At 39.7% G+C, this 22,255-nt stretch overlaps 1 protein-coding gene across 1 annotated transcript in view; it reads right to left on the bottom strand.

The window, feature by feature from the left end:
- Window positions 1-22,255, bottom strand: part of OCA2 (OCA2 melanosomal transmembrane protein) — a 358,392-nt gene that overhangs the window by 183,616 nt on the left and 152,521 nt on the right. Inside the window, exon 15 of the mRNA XM_005675804.2 lies at window positions 20,354-20,486. Coding sequence (XP_005675861.2) covers window positions 20,354-20,486 — 133 coding nt within the window. The remainder of the gene's footprint in view (window positions 1-20,353; window positions 20,487-22,255) is intronic.

Raw genomic sequence — 22,255 nt, 5'->3', positions numbered from 1 at the left:
GATCATTTTTTATTGTATTCCTTTTCTCCTCCTAATTTTTTTTAATTTTATTTTTACTTTATTTTACTTTACAATACTGTAAATCCATCCATGTCACTAATCAAATTAAATATCAATGACCTAAACATATCAATTAAAAGACAAATTATCAGATTAGATAAAAAGCAAGACTCAACTGTAAGTTATTTGCAAGAAATGCACTTTAAATATACACAAAAATGTTAAAAGTGAAAAGATGACTTAAAAAATACATCAGACTAACAGCAGTCAAGAAAAAGCTGGAATTGCTACATTAAGATCAAATTAGATTTCAAAGCAAGAATATTACTATGGATAGGGAAGGTCACTTCATAATAATAAAAGTGTTAGTTCTTCAAGAAGACACAGTAACCTTAAAGGTTTATGTACCCTGGTAATAAAATTCTCTACTGATCTCAAGTAGCATATTGGGGACCTATCGACTTGGGGAGTTCATCATTCAGTGTCCTATCTTTCTGCTCTTTCATACTGTTCATGGGGTTCTCAAGGCAAGAATACTGAAGTGGTTTGCTATGCCCTTCTCCAGTGGGCCACATTCTGTCAGACCTCTCCACCATGACCCCTCCGTCTTGGGTGACCCGCATAGTATGGCTTAGTTTCATTGAGTTAGACAAGCTGTAAGCAGGTCAGGAAGCAACAGTTAGAACAGGACATGGAACAACAGACTGGTTCCAAATAGGAAAAGGAGTACATCAAGGCTGTATATTGTCACCCTGCTTATTTAACTTATATACAGAGTACATCATGAGAAATGCTGGGCTAGATGAAACACAAGCTGGAATCAAGATTGCCAGGATGTGGCAACCTCAGATATGCAGATGACACCACCATTATGGAAGAAAGTGAAGAGGAACTAAAGAGCCTTTTGGTGAAAGTGAAAGAGGAGAGTGAAAACGTTGGCTTAAAGCTCAACAGTCAGAAAACAAAGATCATGGCATCCAGTCCCATCACTTCATGGGAAATAGATGGGGAAACAGTGGAAACAGTAGCTGACTTTATTATTTGGGGCTCCAAAATCACTGCAGATGGTGATTGCCACCATGAAATTAAAAGATGCTCACTCCTTGGAAGCAAAGTTATGACCAACCTAGACAGATTAAAAAGCAGAGACATTACTTTGCCAACAAAGGTCCATCTAGTCAAGGCTATGGTTTTTCCAGTAGTCATGCATGGATGTGAGAGTTGGACTATTAAGAACGCTGAGCACCAAAGAATTGATGCTTTTGAACTGTGGTGTTGAAGAAGACTCTTGGAGAGTCCCTTGGATTGCAAGGAGATCCAACCAGTCCATCCTACAGAAGATCACTCCTGGGTGTTCATTGGAAGGACTGATGTTGAAACTGAAACTCCAATACTTTGGCCGCCTGATGTGAAGAGCTGACTTATTTGAAAAGACCCTGATGCTGGGAAAAATTGAGGGTGGGAGGAGAAGGGGACGACAGAGGATGAGATGGTTGGATGGCTTCACCGACTCAATGGACTTGAGTTTGGGTAGACTCTGGGAGTTGATGACGGACAAGATGCCTGGCATGCTGCAGTTCACGGGGTCGCAAAAAGTCAAACATGACTGAGCAACTGAACTGAAGTGAATAAAATTCTGAAATATGTAAAGCAAAAATCTTAGAATTACAAAGATAAAAAGACAAATTCACAGTCATAATCAAAGATTTCTATATACACCTCTCAATAACTGATAGAACAAGTGGACAGAAAATCAACAAGAATATGGATGATCAAAATAACAGTATCAGCCAACTTGACCTAATTGGTCATATTGACATAACTCCAAACAACAATGGCAGAAAACATATTATTTTCCAGTACAAGTAGAATAGTAGAATATTTATGAGAATAGGCCACATTTTACCATAAAAACATGTTTCAATAAATTCAAAAATAATCAAATTTTACAAAATATATTCTCTGACCATTGTGAAATTACATTGTTGTTTTTGATTTAGTCTCTAAATCATATCTAACTGTTTGTAACACCATAGACTATAGCCTGCCAGGCTCCTCTGTCTATGGAATTTCTCAGGCAAGAATACGAGAGTGGGTTGCCATTTCCTTCTCCACTGGATCTTCCCAACCCAGGGACCAAACCCATGTCTCCTGCTTGGCAGGTGAATTCTTTACCATTATACCACCTGGGAAGCCCATGAAATTAAATTAGGTAAAGAAGTCCCCAAATTTAGTGTAAGTAAAGACATTTAAAATATCCAAAGATCAATGGAATTAGAGGAATCAACCTGCCTGACTTCAGGTTATACTACAAAGCCACAGTCATCAAGAGAGTATGGTACTGGTACAAAGACAGAAATATAGGTCAATGGAACAAAACAGAAAGCCCAGAGATAAATCCACACACATATGGACACCTTATCTTTGACAAAGGAGGCAAGAATATACAATGGAGAAAAGACAATCTCTTTAACAATTGGTGCTAGGAAAACTGGTCAACCACCTGTAAAAGAATGAAACTAGAACACTTTCTAACACCATACAAAAAATAAACTCAAAATGGATTAAAGATCTAAACATAAGACCAGAAACTATAAAACTCCTAAAGGAGAACATAGGCAAAACACTCTCTGACATACATCACAGCAGGATCCTCTATGATCCACCTCCCAGAATATTGGAAATAAAAGCAAAAATAAACAAATGGGACCTAATTAAACTTAAAAGCTTCTGCACAACAAAGGAAACTATAAGCAAGGTGAAAAGACAGCCTTCTGAATGGGAGAAAATAATAGCAAATGAAGCAACTGACAAACAACTAATCTCAAAAATATACAAGCAACTCCTGCAGCTCAATTCCAGAAAAATAAACGACCCAATCAAAAAATGGGCCAAAGAACTAAACAGACATTTCTCCAAAGAAGACATACAGGTGGCTAACAAACTCATTAGCAGAGAAATACAAATCAAAACCACAATGAGGTACCATTTCACGCCAGTCAGAATGGCTGCGATCCAAAAGTCTACAAGCAATAAATGCTGGAGAGGGTATGGAGAAAAGGGAACCCTCTTACACTGTTGGTGGGAATGAAAACTAGTACAGCCACTATGGAGAACAGTGTGGAGATTCCTTAAAAAACTGGAAATAGAACTGCCATATGACCCAGCAATCCCACTGCTGGGCATACACATCAGAGAAACCAGAATTGAAAGAGACATGTGTACCCCAATGTTCATCACAGCGTTGTTTATAATAGCCAGGACATGGAAGCAACCTAGATGTCCATCAGCAGACAAATGGATAAGAAAGCTGTGGTACATATACACAATGGAGTATTACTCAGTCACTAAAAAGAATACATTTGAATCAGTTATAATGAGGTGGATGAAACTGGAACCTATTATACAGAGTGAAGTAAGCCAGAAAGAAAAACACCAATACAGTATACTAACACATATATATGGAATTTAGAAAGATGGTAACAATAACTCTGTATGCGAGACAGCAAAAGAGACGCAGATGTATAGAACAGTCTTTTGGACTCTGTGGGAGGGAGAGGATGGATGATTTGGGAGAATGGCATTTAAACATGTATAATATCATATAAGAAACGAATTGCCAGTCCAGGTTTGATGCAAGATACAGGATGCTTGGGGCTGGTGCACTGGGATGACCCAGAGGGATGGTACAGGGAGAGAGGTGGGAAGGGGGTTCAGGATTGGGAACATGTGTACACCCGTGGTGGATTCATGTTGATGTATGGCAAAACAAATACAATGTTGTAAAGTAATTAGCCTCCAATTAAAATAAATAAGTTTAAATAAAAATAAAATGAAATATCCAAAGATCAAAGGAGAAATAAAAATGGAAATTAGAAACTAATTTGAACTGAATCAATTTCCATGAAAACCAATAACCTCAGCTCTAACATTAAGAAATAATAAGGGGGGAACACAAGAAGATGGAGGAAGAATAAGAGGAGGAGATCACCTTCTTCCCCACAAGTACATAAAAAAAATTCGTCTGAATATAAAATAGCTCCTACAGAACAACTTCTGAACAACAGTAGAAGACCCCAAATTTTCAAAAAGGCAAGCCAATCTCCTTAGAAAGAGGTAGGGGAAAAGATAAAGACTAAAAGAGACAAAGGATTTCAGAATGGGACTTGCACCCCAGGGGAGCGAGTCATGAAGGAGGGGAAAGTTCTGGACACTAGGAATCCCCCTCACAGGCAGAGTCAGGGAGGGAGCTTTGGAACCTCAGAGTGGGGTGTGATGGTGGCAGGGGGCTCAGGAGACAAAACAGAGAAAATTCACTACAGAAATTACTGCCAAACAGCACTTCTCAATTGAGAAGCAGCTCACACACCTCCACCTGCAGCAGAGGATAGAAGCAGGGTGCCAAGGCACAGGCTCAGGTATCAGATCTCAGGGAGAGGATCAAGGTTGGCTTCCATGATGATACTCTGAGAGGGCTACTTCGACACAGTTGGCAGAGTCCAGAGAAAATACTGGGCATCCTAGAGCAGCAAGTTGTTGTTTCTGGGACACGAAACACCACACTCATAGACAGTTTTGGCATCTGCCAAATCTGGCAAAACCAGTCAGAGTGTCATCTGTGGAATTAAACACAATTGCCACTGCCAAACCCAGGGAAAGTGCCTGAGACAGCAGGCAAAACACTGCTGATGCAGTCCTGACTCCGGAGGTAATCACAACTGCCTAGTTATGAGCAGGCACAGGTTACTTTCCACACCTTTCCGGAAGCTTAATCACCTTGACTCTTTCTAGGGACCCATAATCTGAAGCCAATTCCTCTGGGAAAGCATACAACCCACCTCAGACTGCACCAATATCCATCAAGTCTCTATTGTCACAGGCACTCTCTGGTGCATCCAAATTGTGGCTGCCATGTCCTCCCCACTTCTCAGCCTGAGTGAACAAATGAGCCTCAATAAGCCTTGGCCTTCGCTGCCTTGAGGCTAGGCAGGGAACAGACAGTGAACTTTAGGGGAAACTGTGAACTTTAGGAGTAAGTACAAACTGAAGTATGGCCACATCTGAGACTGAGCTGACCACATACTGCCCACAACAAGTCCAGAGACCTTCCTAGAAATATTGGAGGACTTTGGTTTGAGTCTCACTGGGTATTCTGGGCTGCTGAGTGTTGCCTTCAGTAAGAGTCTCAGGGTTTGGTCTTCTATGCTGTGTGGCTTGTGAGGTCTTGGAGATCCAGTAAGGGGTCAGGCCTGAACCCCTGAGGTGAGAGACTCAACTCCAGGATTTTGATCCACCAGAGAACTCCTGACCCCAGGAAACATTAATAGGCAAGAGCTCTCCTAAAGGCCTCCATCTCAACACTAAGGCCAAGGCCAGTAAGCTTCAGTGCCAGATGCCACACTAAATTTTCAGCAAAATAGGAACATAACTCTGCACATTAATAGACAGGCTGCCCAGAGCCATACCAAACCCATAGATACCCCAAAACTCACTACTGGATATGGCACTGTCCCAGAGACAAGATTGAGCTCCATTCACCAGAACACAGGCATATCTCACAACCAGGAAATCTTCACAAGGCACTGGTACAACCCCAACCATGGGGGCAGACTCCACAGTTAAGAGAAATTATGTCCTTCCAGCCTACAGAAAGGAGACCCCAAACATGGTAAATTAAGCAAAATGAAAAGACAGAGAAAGATGCAGCAGATGAAAGAACATGCTAAAAATCCACAGGACCAAACAAATGAAAACAAACTGGCAGTCTACACCAAAAATAATTCATAGTAATGATAGTAAAGATGATCCAAAATCTTGAAAATAAAATGGAGGCACGGATACATAGACTGAAGGCACAGATCAGGAAGATACAATAAATGTTTAACAAAGACCTAAAAGAATTAAAGAATAAACAATCAACAATGAACAACACAGTAACTGAGATTAGAAATGCACTGGGGGTGGGGGGGTAGCTAACTGTAGAGTAACTGAAGCAGAAGAAAAAATGAGTGAACTGGGAGGTAAAATGCTGAAAACAACTGAAGCAGAAAAAAAAAGAAATGAGAACAGTCTCATCTTGGAGACCCCTGGGACAACATTAAGTGTAACAACATTAGAATCATAGGGGTCCCAGAAGAAGAGGACAAAGGAAAGGGCATGAGAAAATATTTGAGGCTAGTATAGTCAAAAAATTCCCTACAATGAGAAAGGAAATAGCTACCCAAATCCAGGAAGCCCAGAGACTCCCACACAGAATAAACCCAAGGAGAAACATGCCAAAATACATATTAATCTAACAAAAATTAAACACAAAAAGCAAATATTGAAAGCAGCAAGGGAAAAGCAACATACAACATCCCCATAAAGCTAAGAACTGATCTTTCAACAGAAAGTCTGCAGGCTGGATGGGAATGGCAGGATATACTTAAAGTGATGAAAGGGGAAAACCTACAACCAAGCAAGGATTTCATTCAGATTTAAAGGAGAAATCAAAAGCTTTCCAGACAAGCTAAAGTTAAGACAATTCAGAACCACCAAACCAACTCTACAACAAATGCTAAAGGAACTTCTCTAGAAAGAAAACACAAAAAGGAAAGGCATACAAAACAAATGTAAAACAATAAAGTAATTGGTGAAAGCATTTGTTTTCAGTTGTATCCTACTCTTTGTAACTGCATGAAATGTAGACCACCAAGCTCCTGTATCCATGGGATTTCACAGGCAAGAATACTGAAGTGGGTTGCCATTGCCTTCTCCAGTGGATCTTCCCAACCCAGGGATTTAACCCAGGTCTCCTGCACTGTAGACAGATTCTTTACAGTCTGAGCCACAAGGGAAGATTCAGAATCATATATATAAATAAACTGGCTAAACACTCCAACCAAAAGATTCAGATTGGATAAATGGATACAAAACCAAGATACGTGCTATGTACAAGAGACCCAACCCAGACCTAAGGACGCATACAGACTGAAAGTGAGGATCTAAAAAAAGGTATTCCATGCAAATGGAAATCAACAGGAAGTGGAAATAGCAATACTCATGCCGGATAAAATAGACTTTACAAAAAAGATTGTTTCAAGAGACAAAGAAGGACATTACATAATGATCAAGGCATCAACCCAAGAAAAGGATAAAATGATTATTAAGTTCATGCACCCAAAATAAGAGCACCCAACACATAAGAAAAATGCTAGCAACTATTAAAATGGTAAATCAACAGTAACACAATAATAGTGGAGGGGGACTCTAATATCCCATTCACACCAATTGACAGATGATCCAGACAGAAAATTCATAAAGAAATGGAAGCTTTATTTTTTTTTGCTCCAGTATACTTTTAATATTAAAACTTTTAAAATTGAATATAGCTCATTTACAATATTATATTAGTTTCAGGTATACAACATAGTGATTCAATATTTTTGTACTCTTTAGTTAAAGTTATTAAAAACAATGGCTTTATTTCCTTATACTATACAATATATGATTGTTGCTTATTTATTTTAAACAGAGTTCAGTTCAGTTTTAGTTGCTCAATTGTGTCCGATTCTTCACAACCCCATGGACTGCAGCACACCAGGTCTCCCTGTCTATCATCATTTGTAGTGATTTTGGAGCCCCCCAAAATAAAGTCTGCCACTGTTTCCACTGTTTGCCCATCTATTTGCCATGAAGTGATGGGACAAGGAGACATGATCTCAGTTTTCTGAATGCTAAGCTTTAAGCCAACTTTTTCACTCTCCTCTTTCACTTTCATCAAGAGGCTCTTTAGTTCTTCTTTAAATGATACATTTGACAAGTTTGACCAATTGACATCTACAGGCATTTCATCCAAAATCAATAGATATCACTTTTTCTCAATTGCAAATAAACATTCTCCAGCATAGATCACATCTTGGGCCACAAACCAAGCCGTGGTAAATTTTTAAAATTTGAAATAATTCTAATCATCTTTTCTGACCACAACACTATAAGATTAGATAAAAACAACAGAAGAAATATCTATTAAAAAAAAAAAGAACAACACATGGAGGCCAAACAATACTTCTCTGAATAACCAACAGGTCACTGAAGAAATCAAAAAGGAAATCAAAATATGGATAGAAGCAAAAGACAGTGAAAACATGACAATTCAAACGTACTGGATACAGTAAAAGCAGTGATAAGAGGGAAGTTTATAGCAATACAAGAATACCTCAAGAAATAAGAAATATCAAATAAACAAGCTAATCTTACACCTAAAGCAGCTAGAAAAAGAAGAACAAACAACAACAACAAAAATCCGAAGTTAGTAGAAGGAACGAACTCATAAAGAATCAGAGCAGAAATAAATGAAGGAAACAATAGCAAAGATCAATAAAACTAAAAACTGGCTTTCTACGAAGATAAAATTGACAAACTGTTAACCAGACCCATCAAAAGGGAGAAGACTCAAATCAATAAAATCAGAAATTCAAAAGGAAAAGTTACAACAGAAAACACAGAAATACCAAGGCTCACAAGAGACTAGTATGAGCAACTATATGCCAATAATATGGACAACCTGGAAAAATGGACAAATTCTTAGAAAAGTAGAACCTTCTAAAACTGAACCAAAGAAATAGACAATATGAATAGACCAATCAGAAACATGGAAATCAAAACTAAAATCAAAAATCTTTCAACAAAAAGCCCAGGGCTAGATGGCTTGACAGGCATCTATCCTGCTCAAACTGTTCCAGAAAATTGCAGAAGAAAAACTCCCAAACTCATTCTACAAGGCCACCATAACCCTAATATCAAAACTAAACAAAGATGCCACAAAAAAAAGAAAATTACAGGCCAATATCACTGATGAACGTTGATATAAAAATCCTCAACAAAATTCCAGTAAACAGAATCCAACAACATATTAACAAGATGATCAAGCGGGCTTTATCCCAGAGATGCATGGATTCTTCAATATATGCTATTGATGTACCATATTAACATTGAAAGATAAAAATAATATGATCATCTCAATAGATGCAGAGAAAGCCTTTGACAAAATTCAACACTCATTTCTTATAAAAGCTTTCCAGAAAGTAGGCATGCTGCTGCTGCTACTGCTGCTGCTGCTGCTGCTGCTGCTGCTGCTGCTGCTGCTGCTAAGTTGCTTCAGTCGTGTCCGACTCTGTGTGACCCCATAGACAACAGCCCAACAGGCTCCCCCGTCTCTGGGATTCTTCAGGCAAGAATACTGGAGTGGGTTGCCATTTCCTTCTCCAATGCACGAAAGTGAAAAGTGAAAGTGAAGTCACTCAGTCGTGCCCGACTCTTAGCGACCCCATGGACTGCAGCCTACCAGGCTCCTCCACCCATGGGATTTTCCAGGCAAGAGTACTGGAGTGGGTTGCCATTGCCTTGGAACATACCCCAACATCATAAAAGCCATATACAGTGAACCCACAGCAACCATTATCTTCAATGGCAAAAGATCAAAAAGCATGTCTTCCATAATCAAAAATAAGACAAGGGTGCCTATTCTCACCAGTTTTATTCAACATAGTTTTGGAAGTCCTAGCCACAGCAAGCAGAGAAGAAAAAGAAATAAAAAGAATCCAGATTGGAAATGAAGTAAAACTCTCATGATCACAAATGACATGATTTTCTACATTGAAAACCATAATGATGCCACCAGAAAATTACTAGAATTAATAAATATTATAAAATCATAGGATATAAAATTAATACACAGAAATCCCTTGCATTCCTATATACTAACAATGAAAAATCAGAAAGTGAAACTAAGGAAGCGATCCTATGCACCTCTGCAACAAAAAGAATATAATACCCAGAAATAAACCTACCTAAAGAGACAAAAGTTGTGTATGCAGAAAACTCTAAGACACTGATGAAAGAGATCAACACACCACAAACAAATGGAGAGATATACAATGTTGGAAGAATCAATATACAAGGTTGGAATCAACATACAAGGTTGTGAAAATAACTATATATACTACAAAATGCTATCTACAGATACAATGTGATCCCTATCAACTTACTAATGGTATTCTTCACAGAACTAGAACAAAAAATTTCACGATTTGTATGGAGGCACAAAAGAACTCGAATAGCCAAAGCAATCTTGATAAAGAAGAATGGAGATGGAGGAATCAACCTTTCTCACCAGATTATACTACAAAGCTACAGTCATATGGTACTGCCACAAAAACAGAAATATAGACAAACTGAACAAGATAGAAAGCCCAGAGATAAACTTAGTCCCAAGTACCTTACTTTTGACAAAGAAGGCAAGAATATACAATGGAGAGAGACAGCCTCTTCAATAAGTGGTATGGGATAACTGGACAGCTGTATGTGAAAGGATGAAACTAGAACACCTCCTAATTCCACACACAAAGATAAACTCAAAATGGACTAAAGGCGTAAATATAAGGCTGGACACTATAAAGCTCTTTTAAAAAAAAACATAGGCAGTACACTCTGATATATATCACAGCAAGTTCCTCGTTGATCCACCTCCTAGAAAATGGAAATAAAAACAGAAATAAACAAAAGGAACTTAATTAAATTTAAGAACTGCACAATGAAGATAACAATTAGCAACACTGAAAGACAACCCTCTGAACAGGAGAAAATAATTGCAAATGAAACAACTAACAAAGAGTTAATATCCAGACTGTATAAGAAGCTAATAGAGATCAAATTGCCAACATCTGTTGAATCATAGAAAAAGCAAGAGAATTCCAGAAAAATATATGCTTCTGCTTCATTGACTATGCTAAAATCTTTGATTCAGTATTGGTTTTGCCATACATTGAATGAAAGATTTTAGCATAGTCAATGAAAACCAATACAGTATTGTAAAGTAAAATAAAGTAAAAATAAAAATTTTTTTAAAAAATAAATAAATAAAATCTTTGATTCAGTGGATCACAACAAACTGTAGAAAATTATTCAAGAGATGGTAATACTAGATCACCTTACCCTCCTCCTAAGAAATCTGTATGCAGGTCAAGAAGCAAGAGTTAGAACTGTACATGGGAAAATGGACTGGATCAAAATTGAGAAAGGGTTATTTAAAGGCTGTATATTGTCACCCTGCTTATTTAACTTATATGCAGAGTACATAATGCAAAATTTCAGGCTGGATGAAGCACAAGTCAGAATCAAGATTGTTGGAAAAAATATCAATAAACGCAGATATGCAGATAACACTACCCTTATGGCAGAAAGCAAAGAGGAACTAAAAAGCCTCTTGATGAAGGTGAAAGAGGAGAGTGAAAAAGCTGGCTTAAAACTCAACATTCAAAGATCATGGTTCTGGTCCTTTCACTTCATGACAAATAAATGGAGAAACAGTGGAAACACTGACAGATTTCATTTTCATGGGCTCCAAAATCATTGTAGATGGTGACAGCAGCCGTGAAATTAAAAGACATTTGCTCCTTAGAATAAAAGCTATAACAAGCCTAGACACTGAATTAAAAAGCAGAGACATTACTTTGCCAACAAAGGTCCATCTAGTCAAAGCTATGGATTTTCCAGTAGTCATGTATGGATGTGAGAGTTGGACCATAAAGAAACCTGAGCACAAACGAATTGATGCTTTTGAACTGTGATGTTGGAGAAGACTCTCAAGAGTCCCTTGGACTGCAAGGAGATCAAATTAGTCAATTCTAAATGAAATCAGACCTGAATATTCATTGGAAGGACTGATGCTGAAGCTGAAGCTCCAATACTTTGGCCACCTGATGTGAAGAGCTGATTCATTAGGAAAGACCCTTATGCTGGAAAAGTCTGAAGGCAGGAGGAAAAGGGGACGACAGAGGATGAGATGATTGAAAGGCATCACCGACTCAATAGACATGAGTTTGAGCAAGCTCCAGGAGATGGTGAAGGGCTTGTAAGCCTGGCATGCTACAGTCTATGGGGTCACAAAAAGTCAGACAAAACTGAACAACTAAACAACAATGTGATCCAGTAATCCCATTCTTGGACATATATCTAGAAGAGATGAAAACTCTAATTCAAAAACATATATGCATAGCCAAGAAACTGGAAACAATCCAAGTGTGCATCAACAGATAATTGGTAAGAAGATGTGGTGTATATATATTTATAATGGTATATTCAGTCAGTTCAGTTCAGTCGCTCAGTCGTGTCTGACTCTTTGTGACACCATGAATCACAGCACTCCAGGCCTACCTGTCCATCACCAACTCCCGGAGTTCACTCAGACTCACGTCCATCGAGTCAGTGATGACATCCAGCCATCTCATCCTCGGTCGTCCCCTTCTCCTCCTGCCCCCAATCCCTCCCAGAATCAGAGTCTTTTCCAATGAGTCAGCTCTTCGCATGAGGTGGCCAACATACTGGACTTTCAGCTTTAGCATCAGTCCTTCCAAAGAAATCCCAGGGCTGATCTCCTTCAGAATGGATTGGTTGGATCTCCTTGCAGTCCAAGGGACTCTCAAGAGTCTTCTCCAACACCACAGTTCAAAAGCATCAATTCTTTGGCACTCAGCCTTCTTCACAGTCCAACTCTCACATCCATACATGACCAAAGGAAAAACAATAGCCTTGACTAGACGGGCCTTAGTCGGCAAAGTAATGTCTCTGCTTTTGAATATGCTATCTAGGTTGGTCATAACTTTTCTTCCAAGGAGTAAGCGTCTTTTAATTTCATGGCTGCAATCACCATCTGCAGTGACTTTGGAGCCCCCAAAAATAAAGTCTGACACTGTTTCCACTGTTTCCCCATCTATTTCCCACAAAGTGATGGGACCGGATGCCATGATCTTCATTTTCTGAATGTTGAGCTTTAAGCCAACTTTTTCACTCTCCTCTTTCACTTTCATCAAGAGGCTTTTTAGTTCCTCTTCACTTTCTGCCATAAGAGTGGTGTCATCTGCATATCTGAGGTGATTGATATTTCTCCTGGCAATCTTGATTCCAGCTTGTGTTTCTTTCAGTCCAGCATTTCTCATGATGTACTCTGCATAGAAGTTAAATAAGCAGGGTGACAATATACAGCCTTGATGTACTCCTTTTCCTATTTGGAGCCAGTCTGTTGTTCCATGTCCAGTTCTAACTGTTGCTTCCTGGCCTGCATACAGATTTCTCAAGAGGCAGATCAGGTGGTTGGGTATTCCCATCTCTTTCAGAATTTTCCATAGTTTATTGTGATCCACATAGTCAAAGGCTTTGGCATAGTCAATAAAGCAGAAATAGATGTTTTTCTGGAACTCTCTTGCTTTTTCCATGATCCAGGGGATTTTGGCAATTTGATCTCTGGTTCCTCTGCCTTTTCTAAAATCAGCTTGAACATCAGGGAGTTCACGGTTCACATATTGCTGAAGCCTGGCTTGGAGAATTTTGAGCATTACTTTACTAGCATGTGAGATGAGTGCAATTGTGCAGTCGTTTGAGCATTCTTTGGCATTGCCTTCCTTCAGAATTGAGAGAAAGAAATATTGCCATTTGCAGCAACATGGACATAGAGAATATTGTACTAAGTGAAGAAAGACAGATAAAGAAGAAGTATTATATGACATTTGTGAAATCTTGAGAGTCCCTTGTACTGCAAGGAGATCCAATCAGTCCATTCTAAAGGAGATCAGTCCTGGGTGTTCTTTGGAAGGAATGATTCTGAAGCTAAAACTCCAGTACTTTGGCCACCTCATGCGAAGAGTTGACTCATTGGAAAAGACTCTGATGCTGGGAGGGATTGGGGGCAGGAGGAGAAGGGGACGACAGAGGATGAGATGGCTGGATGGCATCACCAACTCGATGCACATGAGTTTGGGTGAACTCTGGGAGTTGGTGATGAACAGGGAGGCCTGGTGTGCTGCAATTCATGGGGTCGTGAAGAGTTGGACATGACTGAGTGACTGAACTGAACTGAACTGAAATATTATTTGTAGAAACTAAAAATAATACAAATAAATCTATATGCAAATCAAACAGATTCACAGACATAGAAAATAAACTTATGGTAACCAAAAGGGAAGAGGAAGGGGAGACATAAATTAGGAGTATGGAATTAACAGATACAAACTACTATGCATAAAAGAGATAAGGAATTGTATCTGTTTAATACAGGGAACTACACTCCATATATTATAATAAATTAATGGAAAATAATCTGAGTATATATATATTTGCATATATAACTGAATCACTTTCTTGTTAACTGTAACTATATACAATTTTGCAAATCAGCTATACTTCAATTTTAAAAGTTTTATAGCTATTAAAGGGTAATGAAAAACTATTATAAACAATTTTAGAATAATTCTTTCAACAGCTGAGTTTGAACAGGGACAAATTCCTTTAAAGGCGGAAACCACCAGTGAGCCCTCATGAAGAAACAGATAACCTTAATAGCTAGCCTATATCTATTAAAGAATCAGTATTTGTATTTAAAAACTAGAAGGGAAGGAGACAGGGAGAGAGGGAAGAGGAAATCAAGGGAGATAGCGGCGTTAGAAGGGAGGGAAAGAGGTTCAACTCTAAAATAACCTGGAAAACGTTTAAGGTAAAATGTAATAGCAATTTTACACCATCTCTTCCCAAAAGCTGAAGAGGAGGGTATACTTATATATTCATCCTTTGAGGACAGCAAAAAGTATATATTTTAAGAGAGGATATTACACACAAATATCCCTAATGTACACAGATATTTAAAAAATTACATATAAAATATTAGGAATAAACATCATGAGTTGGTATTTGATTACCAGAGGGGCATACTCTGGTGATTATTTGTGCTTTTCAATAAATAAGTCAAATTCTCTCCCATGTTGATCACTTGGCAGGCTGACTCAACCCAGCCCCTGCAACTGGTGGAGCCTAGTGACAGTCAGGACAGTCAGGAGGAGTCATTCAGTGACAGAGTGGAACATATGGTTCTCTCTGGTCTCTATGATGATCAGCAGCTCACGGAGCTGAGAACTACTGATCAGCAAGGCACTGTGATCCCACAGTGGACATTTGGCCAACACGAAGTAGTGTTACTGAGATTTCAGGGATACTTTTTCTTGTAGTATTAGTTCGCTTCAGTTCAGTAGCTCAAACGTGTCCAACTCTTTGTGACCCTTGGACTGCAGCAGAGCCAGGCTTCCCTGTCCATCACCAACTCCCAGAGCTTGCTCAAACTCATGCCCATTGAGTCAGTGATGGCATCCAGCCATTTCACCCTCTGTCATCCCCTTCTCCTCCTGCCTTCAGTGTTTCCCAGCATCAGGGTCTTTTCCATTGAGTCAGTTCTTTGCATCAGATGGCTTGGAGCTTCAAGCTTCAGCATGAGTACTTCCAGTGAATATTCAGGACTGATTTCCTTTACGATGGACTGGTTGGATCTCCTTGCAGTCCAAGGGGACCTCAAGAGTCTTCAACATTACAGATCAAAAGAACCAATTCTTTGGCGCTCAGCTTTCCTTATAATCCAACTCTCACATCTATACGTGACTACTGGAAAAACTATGGATTTGACTAGATGGACCTTTGTCAGCTAAGTAGTATCTCTGCTTTTTAATATGCTGTCTAGGTTGGCCATAGCTTTTATTCCAAGGAGCAAACGTCTTTTTTTTTTAATAAATATGTTTTATTGAAGGATTTTTACAATTAATCAAGAATAAAAATAGCATATGGAAGGCAGAAAAACACTTATTGTATGCAAGTCATCAATCCCCCCTACACACACACACACACACACACACACACACACACACACACACAGAAAGGCAGTAAAATTTATCACCATAATAATCCTTTGTGGACTTACTATGTGTCAAAGCTTTATATACACTGTAGTTTTTAATTCTCACACCCATCACAAAAGCCGGCATTTTATATCTGAGGAGACTGAGGCTTTAAGGTAGTAAGCAGCTTATTCAGGATCTTGATTCTGGCTGCCTGATTCCATCTTTAGTTATTATGCTATAGTTCTTTCCCTTCATATGTACTCTGTGGTGACTCAGACAGTAAAAGCATCTGCCTGCAATGTGGGAGACCCGAGTTCAATCCTTGGATCGGGAAGATCCCCTGGAGAAGGAAATGGCAACCCACTCCAGTATTCTTTCCTGGAAAATCCCATGGAAGGAGGAGCCTGGCAGGCTACAGTCCAGGGGGTTGCAGTGAGTCAGACAGGACTGAACGACTTCACTTTCACTTTCTTTCCCTTCTTATGTACTCAGTACTTCCATTTGTTCACTTATTAAACAATAAAGATGGAATATCCATTATGGGTATATAACACATATTAAAATGATCAGTTTTCCCAGGCCACACAAGCATGGGAAGGCATGGCTGCAGTCACCATCCACAGTGATTTTGGAGCCCAAGAAAATAAAGTCTCTCACTGTTTCAATTCTTTCCCCATCTATTTGTCATAAAGCAATGGGAATGAATGCCATGATCTTAATTTTTTGAATATTGAATTTTAAGCCAACTTTTTCACTCTCCTCTTTCACTTTCATCAAGAGGCTCATTAGTTCTTCTTCACTTTCTGCCATAAGGGTGGTGTCATCTGTATATCTGAGGTCATTGATATCTTTCCTGGCAATTTTGATTCCAGCTTGTGCTTTATCCAGCCCAACATTTCACATGATGTACTCTGCATATAAATTAAATAAACAGAATGACAATATACAGCTTTTGCATACTTTTTTTCCAATTTGGAGCCAGTCCATTGTTCCATGTCCAATTCTAACTGTTGCTTCTTGACCTGCATACAGATTTCTCGGAGGCAGGTAAGGTGGTCTGATATTCCCATCTCTTGAAGAATTTTCCACTGTTTGTTGTGATCCACACAATCAAAAGGCTTTGGTGTAATCACTAAAGCAAAAGTAGTTTTTCTGGAACTCTCTTGCTTTTTCAATGATCCAACAGATGCTGGCAATTTGATCTCTGGTTCCTCTGCTTTTTCTGAATCCACCTTGATATCTGGAAGTTTGTGGTTCACGTACTGTTGATGTCTTGCTTGGAGAATTTTGAGCCTTACTTTGCTAGTCTATGCAGGAGAGTTTTGAGCATTACTTTGCTAGTCTATACAGTCAGCAAAACAAGACCAGGAGCTAACTGTGGTTCAGATCATGAGCTCCTTGTTGCAAAATTCAGACTTAAATTGAATAACGTAGGGAAAACCACTAGACCATTCAGGTATGACCTAAGTCAAATCCCTTATGATTATATAGTGGAAGTGACAAATAGATTCAAGGGATTAGATCTGATAGAATGACTGAAGAACTATGGATGAAGGTTCGGGACATTGTACAGGAGGCAGTTATCAAGACCATGCCCAAGAAAAAGAAATACAAAAAGGCAAAATGGTTGTCTGAGGAGGCCTTACAAATAGCTGAGAAAAGAAGAGAAGTGAAAGGCAAAGGAGAAAAGGAAAGGTATACTCATTTGAATGCAGAGTTCCAAAGAATAGCAAGGAAAGATAAGAAAGCCTTCTTCAGTGATCAGTGCAAAGAAATAGAGGAAAACAATAGAATGGGAAAGACTAGAGACCTCTTCAAGAAAATTAGAGATACCAAGGGAACATTTCTTGCAAAGAAGAGCACAATAAAGGACAGAAACTAACAGAGGCAGAAGATATTAAGAGGTGGAGAGAATACACAGAAGAACTATACAAAAAAGAGCTTCATGACCTGGATAACCACAATGGTGTGATCACCCAACTAGAGCCAGACATCCTGGAATGTGAAGTCAAGTGGGCCTTAGGAAACATCACTATGAACCAAGCTAGTGGAGGTGATGGAATTCCAGTTGAGCTATTTCAGATCCTAAAAGGTAATGCTGTTAAAGTGCTTCACTCAATAAGCCAGCAAATTTGGAAAACTCAGCAGTGACCACAGGACTAGAAAAGCTGTTTTCATTCCAGTCCCAAAGAAAGGCCATGCCAAAGAATATTCAAACTGTAGCATAGCCAAGCTATTCTGATATGTTTTGGACTCATCACAGACCTGCTGAACCCAAATCTCTGGGGTTAAGCTTAGGAATCTATAGTTATACCAAGCAATTCAAAATCAGATTTCCCTATACCCAATAGTGGCTCAGAGCGATTGCTCTGGATCTGCACAGTTCACTGTGTGCTGATGTACAACCTGTGTTGTCCTTACCATAGGGTTCCAGCATTATCCATATCCCAACCATTCTATCCCACTTCCCTCAAAGCTTCCTTCAGCTCTTTATTCATGATGAGTAAAGGAATCAATACACAGATTTGTTTTCTATGTTTCCAAATCAGTATGTCCAACTTAACCTCAAGATAAGACTTTCCAGAAGAGTTTATTCACAGCACAGATTTCCTGGGGGTGGGCCTGATAATCTGTATATATAACAATTATTCCTGAGTAATTCGGATCACCAGCGAGGTGGAGGGATATTGGGGAGGAAGGAGGTGCAACTGTGCCCACACAAGCTTCTAAAGACAGATTAGCCATTGTGATTGATTAGTTTCCCTAGCTGTCCATTGGTATGACACTTTCCATTAGAAAACTAAAGCTACATATTAAGTTACCCCATTTTACATATACTTGTTGATGATTAATCATTTTGAATACCTCTTGCTGATTGCTATGGGTTGAATTGTGTCCCTCTGAATTCACGTGTTGAAGTCCTAACCTCTAGTACCTCAGAATGTGATCTGTTTTGGAAATAGGGTTACTGCAGATATAATTAGTTAAGGTGAGGTCATTAGGATGGCCCCAAATCCAAGATGACTGGTGTCCTCACAAATGGGGAAATGTGGACAGAGACACACCTAGGAAGAATGCCATGTTAACATGAATGTGTGTACATGCTCAGTCGCTCAGTCGTGTCTGACTCTTTGCAACTCTATGGATTGTAGTCCACCAGGCTCCTCTGTCCATGGAATTTTGCAGGCAAGAATACTGGAGTTGGTTGTCATTTCCTAAGCCAGGGAATCTTCCTGACCCAGGAATTGAATTCATGTCACTTGGGTCTCCTGTATTGGCAGGTGGATTCTTTACCACTGGCACCACCTGGAAAGCCATGAACATGAAGATGTTCTTTTTTCTCAAGAAAATCACATACTCTGCTCTGCAAATGACCAGGTAAGTAATTATCAATGTTATTAAGAAAACACGTTCTTCCTAAATGAAGTAAACTATGTTACATGGCAGGAATCTTCCATGGCCCAGGAAGCAGCCAAAAAGACTATTCCATTTGGCCCCCGGCATCTGTGCCTGCTTTCCTTTCCTTTCCTCTAGCCTCCATACTGGAGCCACCACCCCCCCACAGTTTTGGGCTTCTTTGGTGAGGCCCATTCCTATGTCTACACATGCTGCCCACTTGTCTTGCACCTATGCAGCCTTCACTAAGAGCTAGGCCAAGAGGCTGCCCAGGAAATCCCTGTTGATTGCTTGCATTTAAAGTACCACTTTTATATCTACAAGGGCACTCCAATTTTTGTGCAATCAATACATATTGTCTGGAATAGAAATTTCTTCTTATGGTTCCATTTATCTGGTGGAGGTGGGTGATTCAATTCTACTAGGAACAAGCTGGTTTTATATAGGTGACTTGAGAAGGTGTATATGACATTTTCCTAGTTAGAACAAAAAGTTAAATTCTGAACACAAAAGTCACCCAGGAAAGAAAGGCAGATCTACCGTGTAAAGTCACCATCTGATGAGTAGGAAGTCTGGTGAGAACATACTTAGATTCCCAGCCATTTATACAGAAATGGGAATTGATTGCACTTATTTCACATGCTAGCAAGATTATGCTCAAAATCCTTCAAGCTAGGCTTCAGCAGCACACACACCGAGAACTTCCAGATGTACAAGCTGGATTTAGAAAAATTTCAAAATAACATCTACTTCTGCTTCATTGACTACAATAAAGCCTTTGACTGTGTGGATCACAACAAACTGTGAAATATTCTTAAAGAGATGAGAATATCAGACCACCTTACCTGCCTCCTGAGAAGCCCATATGCAGCACAAAATGTAACAGAACTGGACATGAAGCAACAGAGTGGTTCAAAAATATAGACTACAGTCTATATGCTCTGCTTTTTGTATTAAATACAGGTGGTTCAATGCTATCATGGCATGCAAATTGTATGCAGTGGACATTGCTTCCTACATGTAACCACATTTCATTCTATAGAAAACTAAAGAGGCACAGTTCATGGATTTAAAGCCCCTGAAAGTACACTGCCTACAAGGAGGCAGACAGGGACATCCTAGTGTGCAGCATTCCAATGATGAATACTTCCTGGTATTCTACATAGCATTAACCTCCTGCCTTTTTGTGGCAACCTCCCCCAGAAAATAATAATATTGTGTTAGTAAACTCTGAAGCTCTATGAGGAGGTGCTTCTACTCACCAACAATCTCACTGGGTTCCTTGTTATAGATCTTTTTGTTCCAGTAAAGGAGTCTGAGGAGTGGAAAGGAGAACAAGAGAACGAAGCAAATCCCAGCAAACATGTGTGCTGTAAACCCAGCGAAGTCCAGACCCTGGAAACAGGAAAGGAGACATGAAACCACAGGCAGCACAGGCACAACCTCATGGCAGGGCCCAGGGAAGTCTGAGATCAAGGGCTGGGGAACCTACACAAAGCCCACAGAACAGGTACTCTTCACTGCAGTTTTGTAAACATTCAAGATTTGTTTCTTTCATAATAAAAAGCCAATTATTACCTGAATGACAAGCAACCTTAGAAGGAAACAAAAACAGGTCATCACATCTTATCCCAACCTTAGCTGGTTCTACTTCACCACTATACTGACATGTCCCCTGGGATCCGGTGAAACAAGACTGAGGGAGACAAAACATAAGGCTATCACTGCCTTATATAAAATAGATAACCAACAAGAACTTATTGTTATAACACCAGGAACTATGCTCAGTATTTTATGATAACTTATAAGGCATAAGAACCTGAAGCAATATATATGTATATATAACTGAATCATATTGCTATACACCTGGAACTTACACAATGTTGTAAATGAACTATAGCTAGCTAGCTAAGTCGCTTCAGTCGTGTCCAACTCTGTGCGACCCCATAGACGGCAGCCCACCAGGCTCTGCCATCCCTGGGATTCTCCAGGCAAGAATACTGGAGTGGGATGCCATTTCCTTCTCCAATGCATGAAAGTGAAAAGTCAAAGTGAAGTCGCTCAGTCATGTCCGACCCTTCGCAACCCCATGGACTACAGCCTACCAGGCTCCTTCGTCCATGGGATTTTTCAGGCAAAAGTACTGAAGTGGGGTGCCATCGCCTTCTCCGAAATGAACTATACTTCAATTTAAAAGAAAAAAAAAAAGACTATGAGGCAATATTCATCTGTTTGAAGGTAAATTGCATTTTCTTAAACACTTAATTTAAGTCACTGCTATCGATACGAAAGAGCTTCACCATGCCTGGAAAGCACAGTCCTTCACAGGTCACCTAGTGGCCATCAGGACTTAAGAACCCCAGGGTGTCCCAACCAGTCTCAAGGGTCCCAGGCAGGAGCCCTCTCCTTCCCCTCACAATTCCTTTGCCTGACTCTGGGCCCTTTTCCACAGTCAGCTGCTGAGGATATTTTTGTTGGATGAAATCTCCACTAGGTTGATTTGTAAGGGAATAAGTCAGCAACAATATTGGTCAGTTTTTTCCTTTTTTTTCACTGTGCTTAAATATTCAGCAAATACATGTGACACCCTCTGAGACCCTCGCAGGTTGTTGTCCCCATGAGCTGGGCTGCGAGAACCAGTTTCTTGCTGGCAGGAACTCCTGGACAACTGATCCACAAAACAGGGTCAGAGGCATAATGACAGAACATTGGCGGAGACTCCCAGGCAGGACCAGTAGGGTGAATGGGGTGTAAAGAGAGTAGGTCCCAGGGATACTAGTGACAAACTTGGAGACCATTCCCAAGGCTGCAGTCTGGAAGTTCATCTTTTAAAGGCCTGAGATGGAAGGAGTGAACTCAATATTAATTATCGTTGCTGGGAAATATTGAGGGCAAGAGGAGAAGGGGGCAACAGAGGATGAGATGGTTGGGTAGCATCACTAATTCAATGGACATTAGTTTGAGCAAGCTCCAGGAGATGGTGAAGGACAGGGAAGCCTGGCATGCTGTAGTTCATGGAGTCTCAAAGAGTCAGACACTGAACAACAAATTATTGTTTATTAAAATTTACTTATTTGTCCCCCCTCTTTTCCAGAAAAGACCTGAAACCACTTATAACATTGCTAAAGATAAAACACAACTTAGAAACCATTATCATAACTTAG

Source organism: Capra hircus, chromosome 2, assembly GCF_001704415.2.
Source record: "Capra hircus breed San Clemente chromosome 2, ASM170441v1, whole genome shotgun sequence".
NCBI lineage: Eukaryota > Metazoa > Chordata > Mammalia > Artiodactyla > Bovidae > Capra > Capra hircus.
The sequence above is the reverse complement of the archived record's forward strand: the minus strand, read 5'-3'. Positions and strand labels throughout refer to the sequence as shown.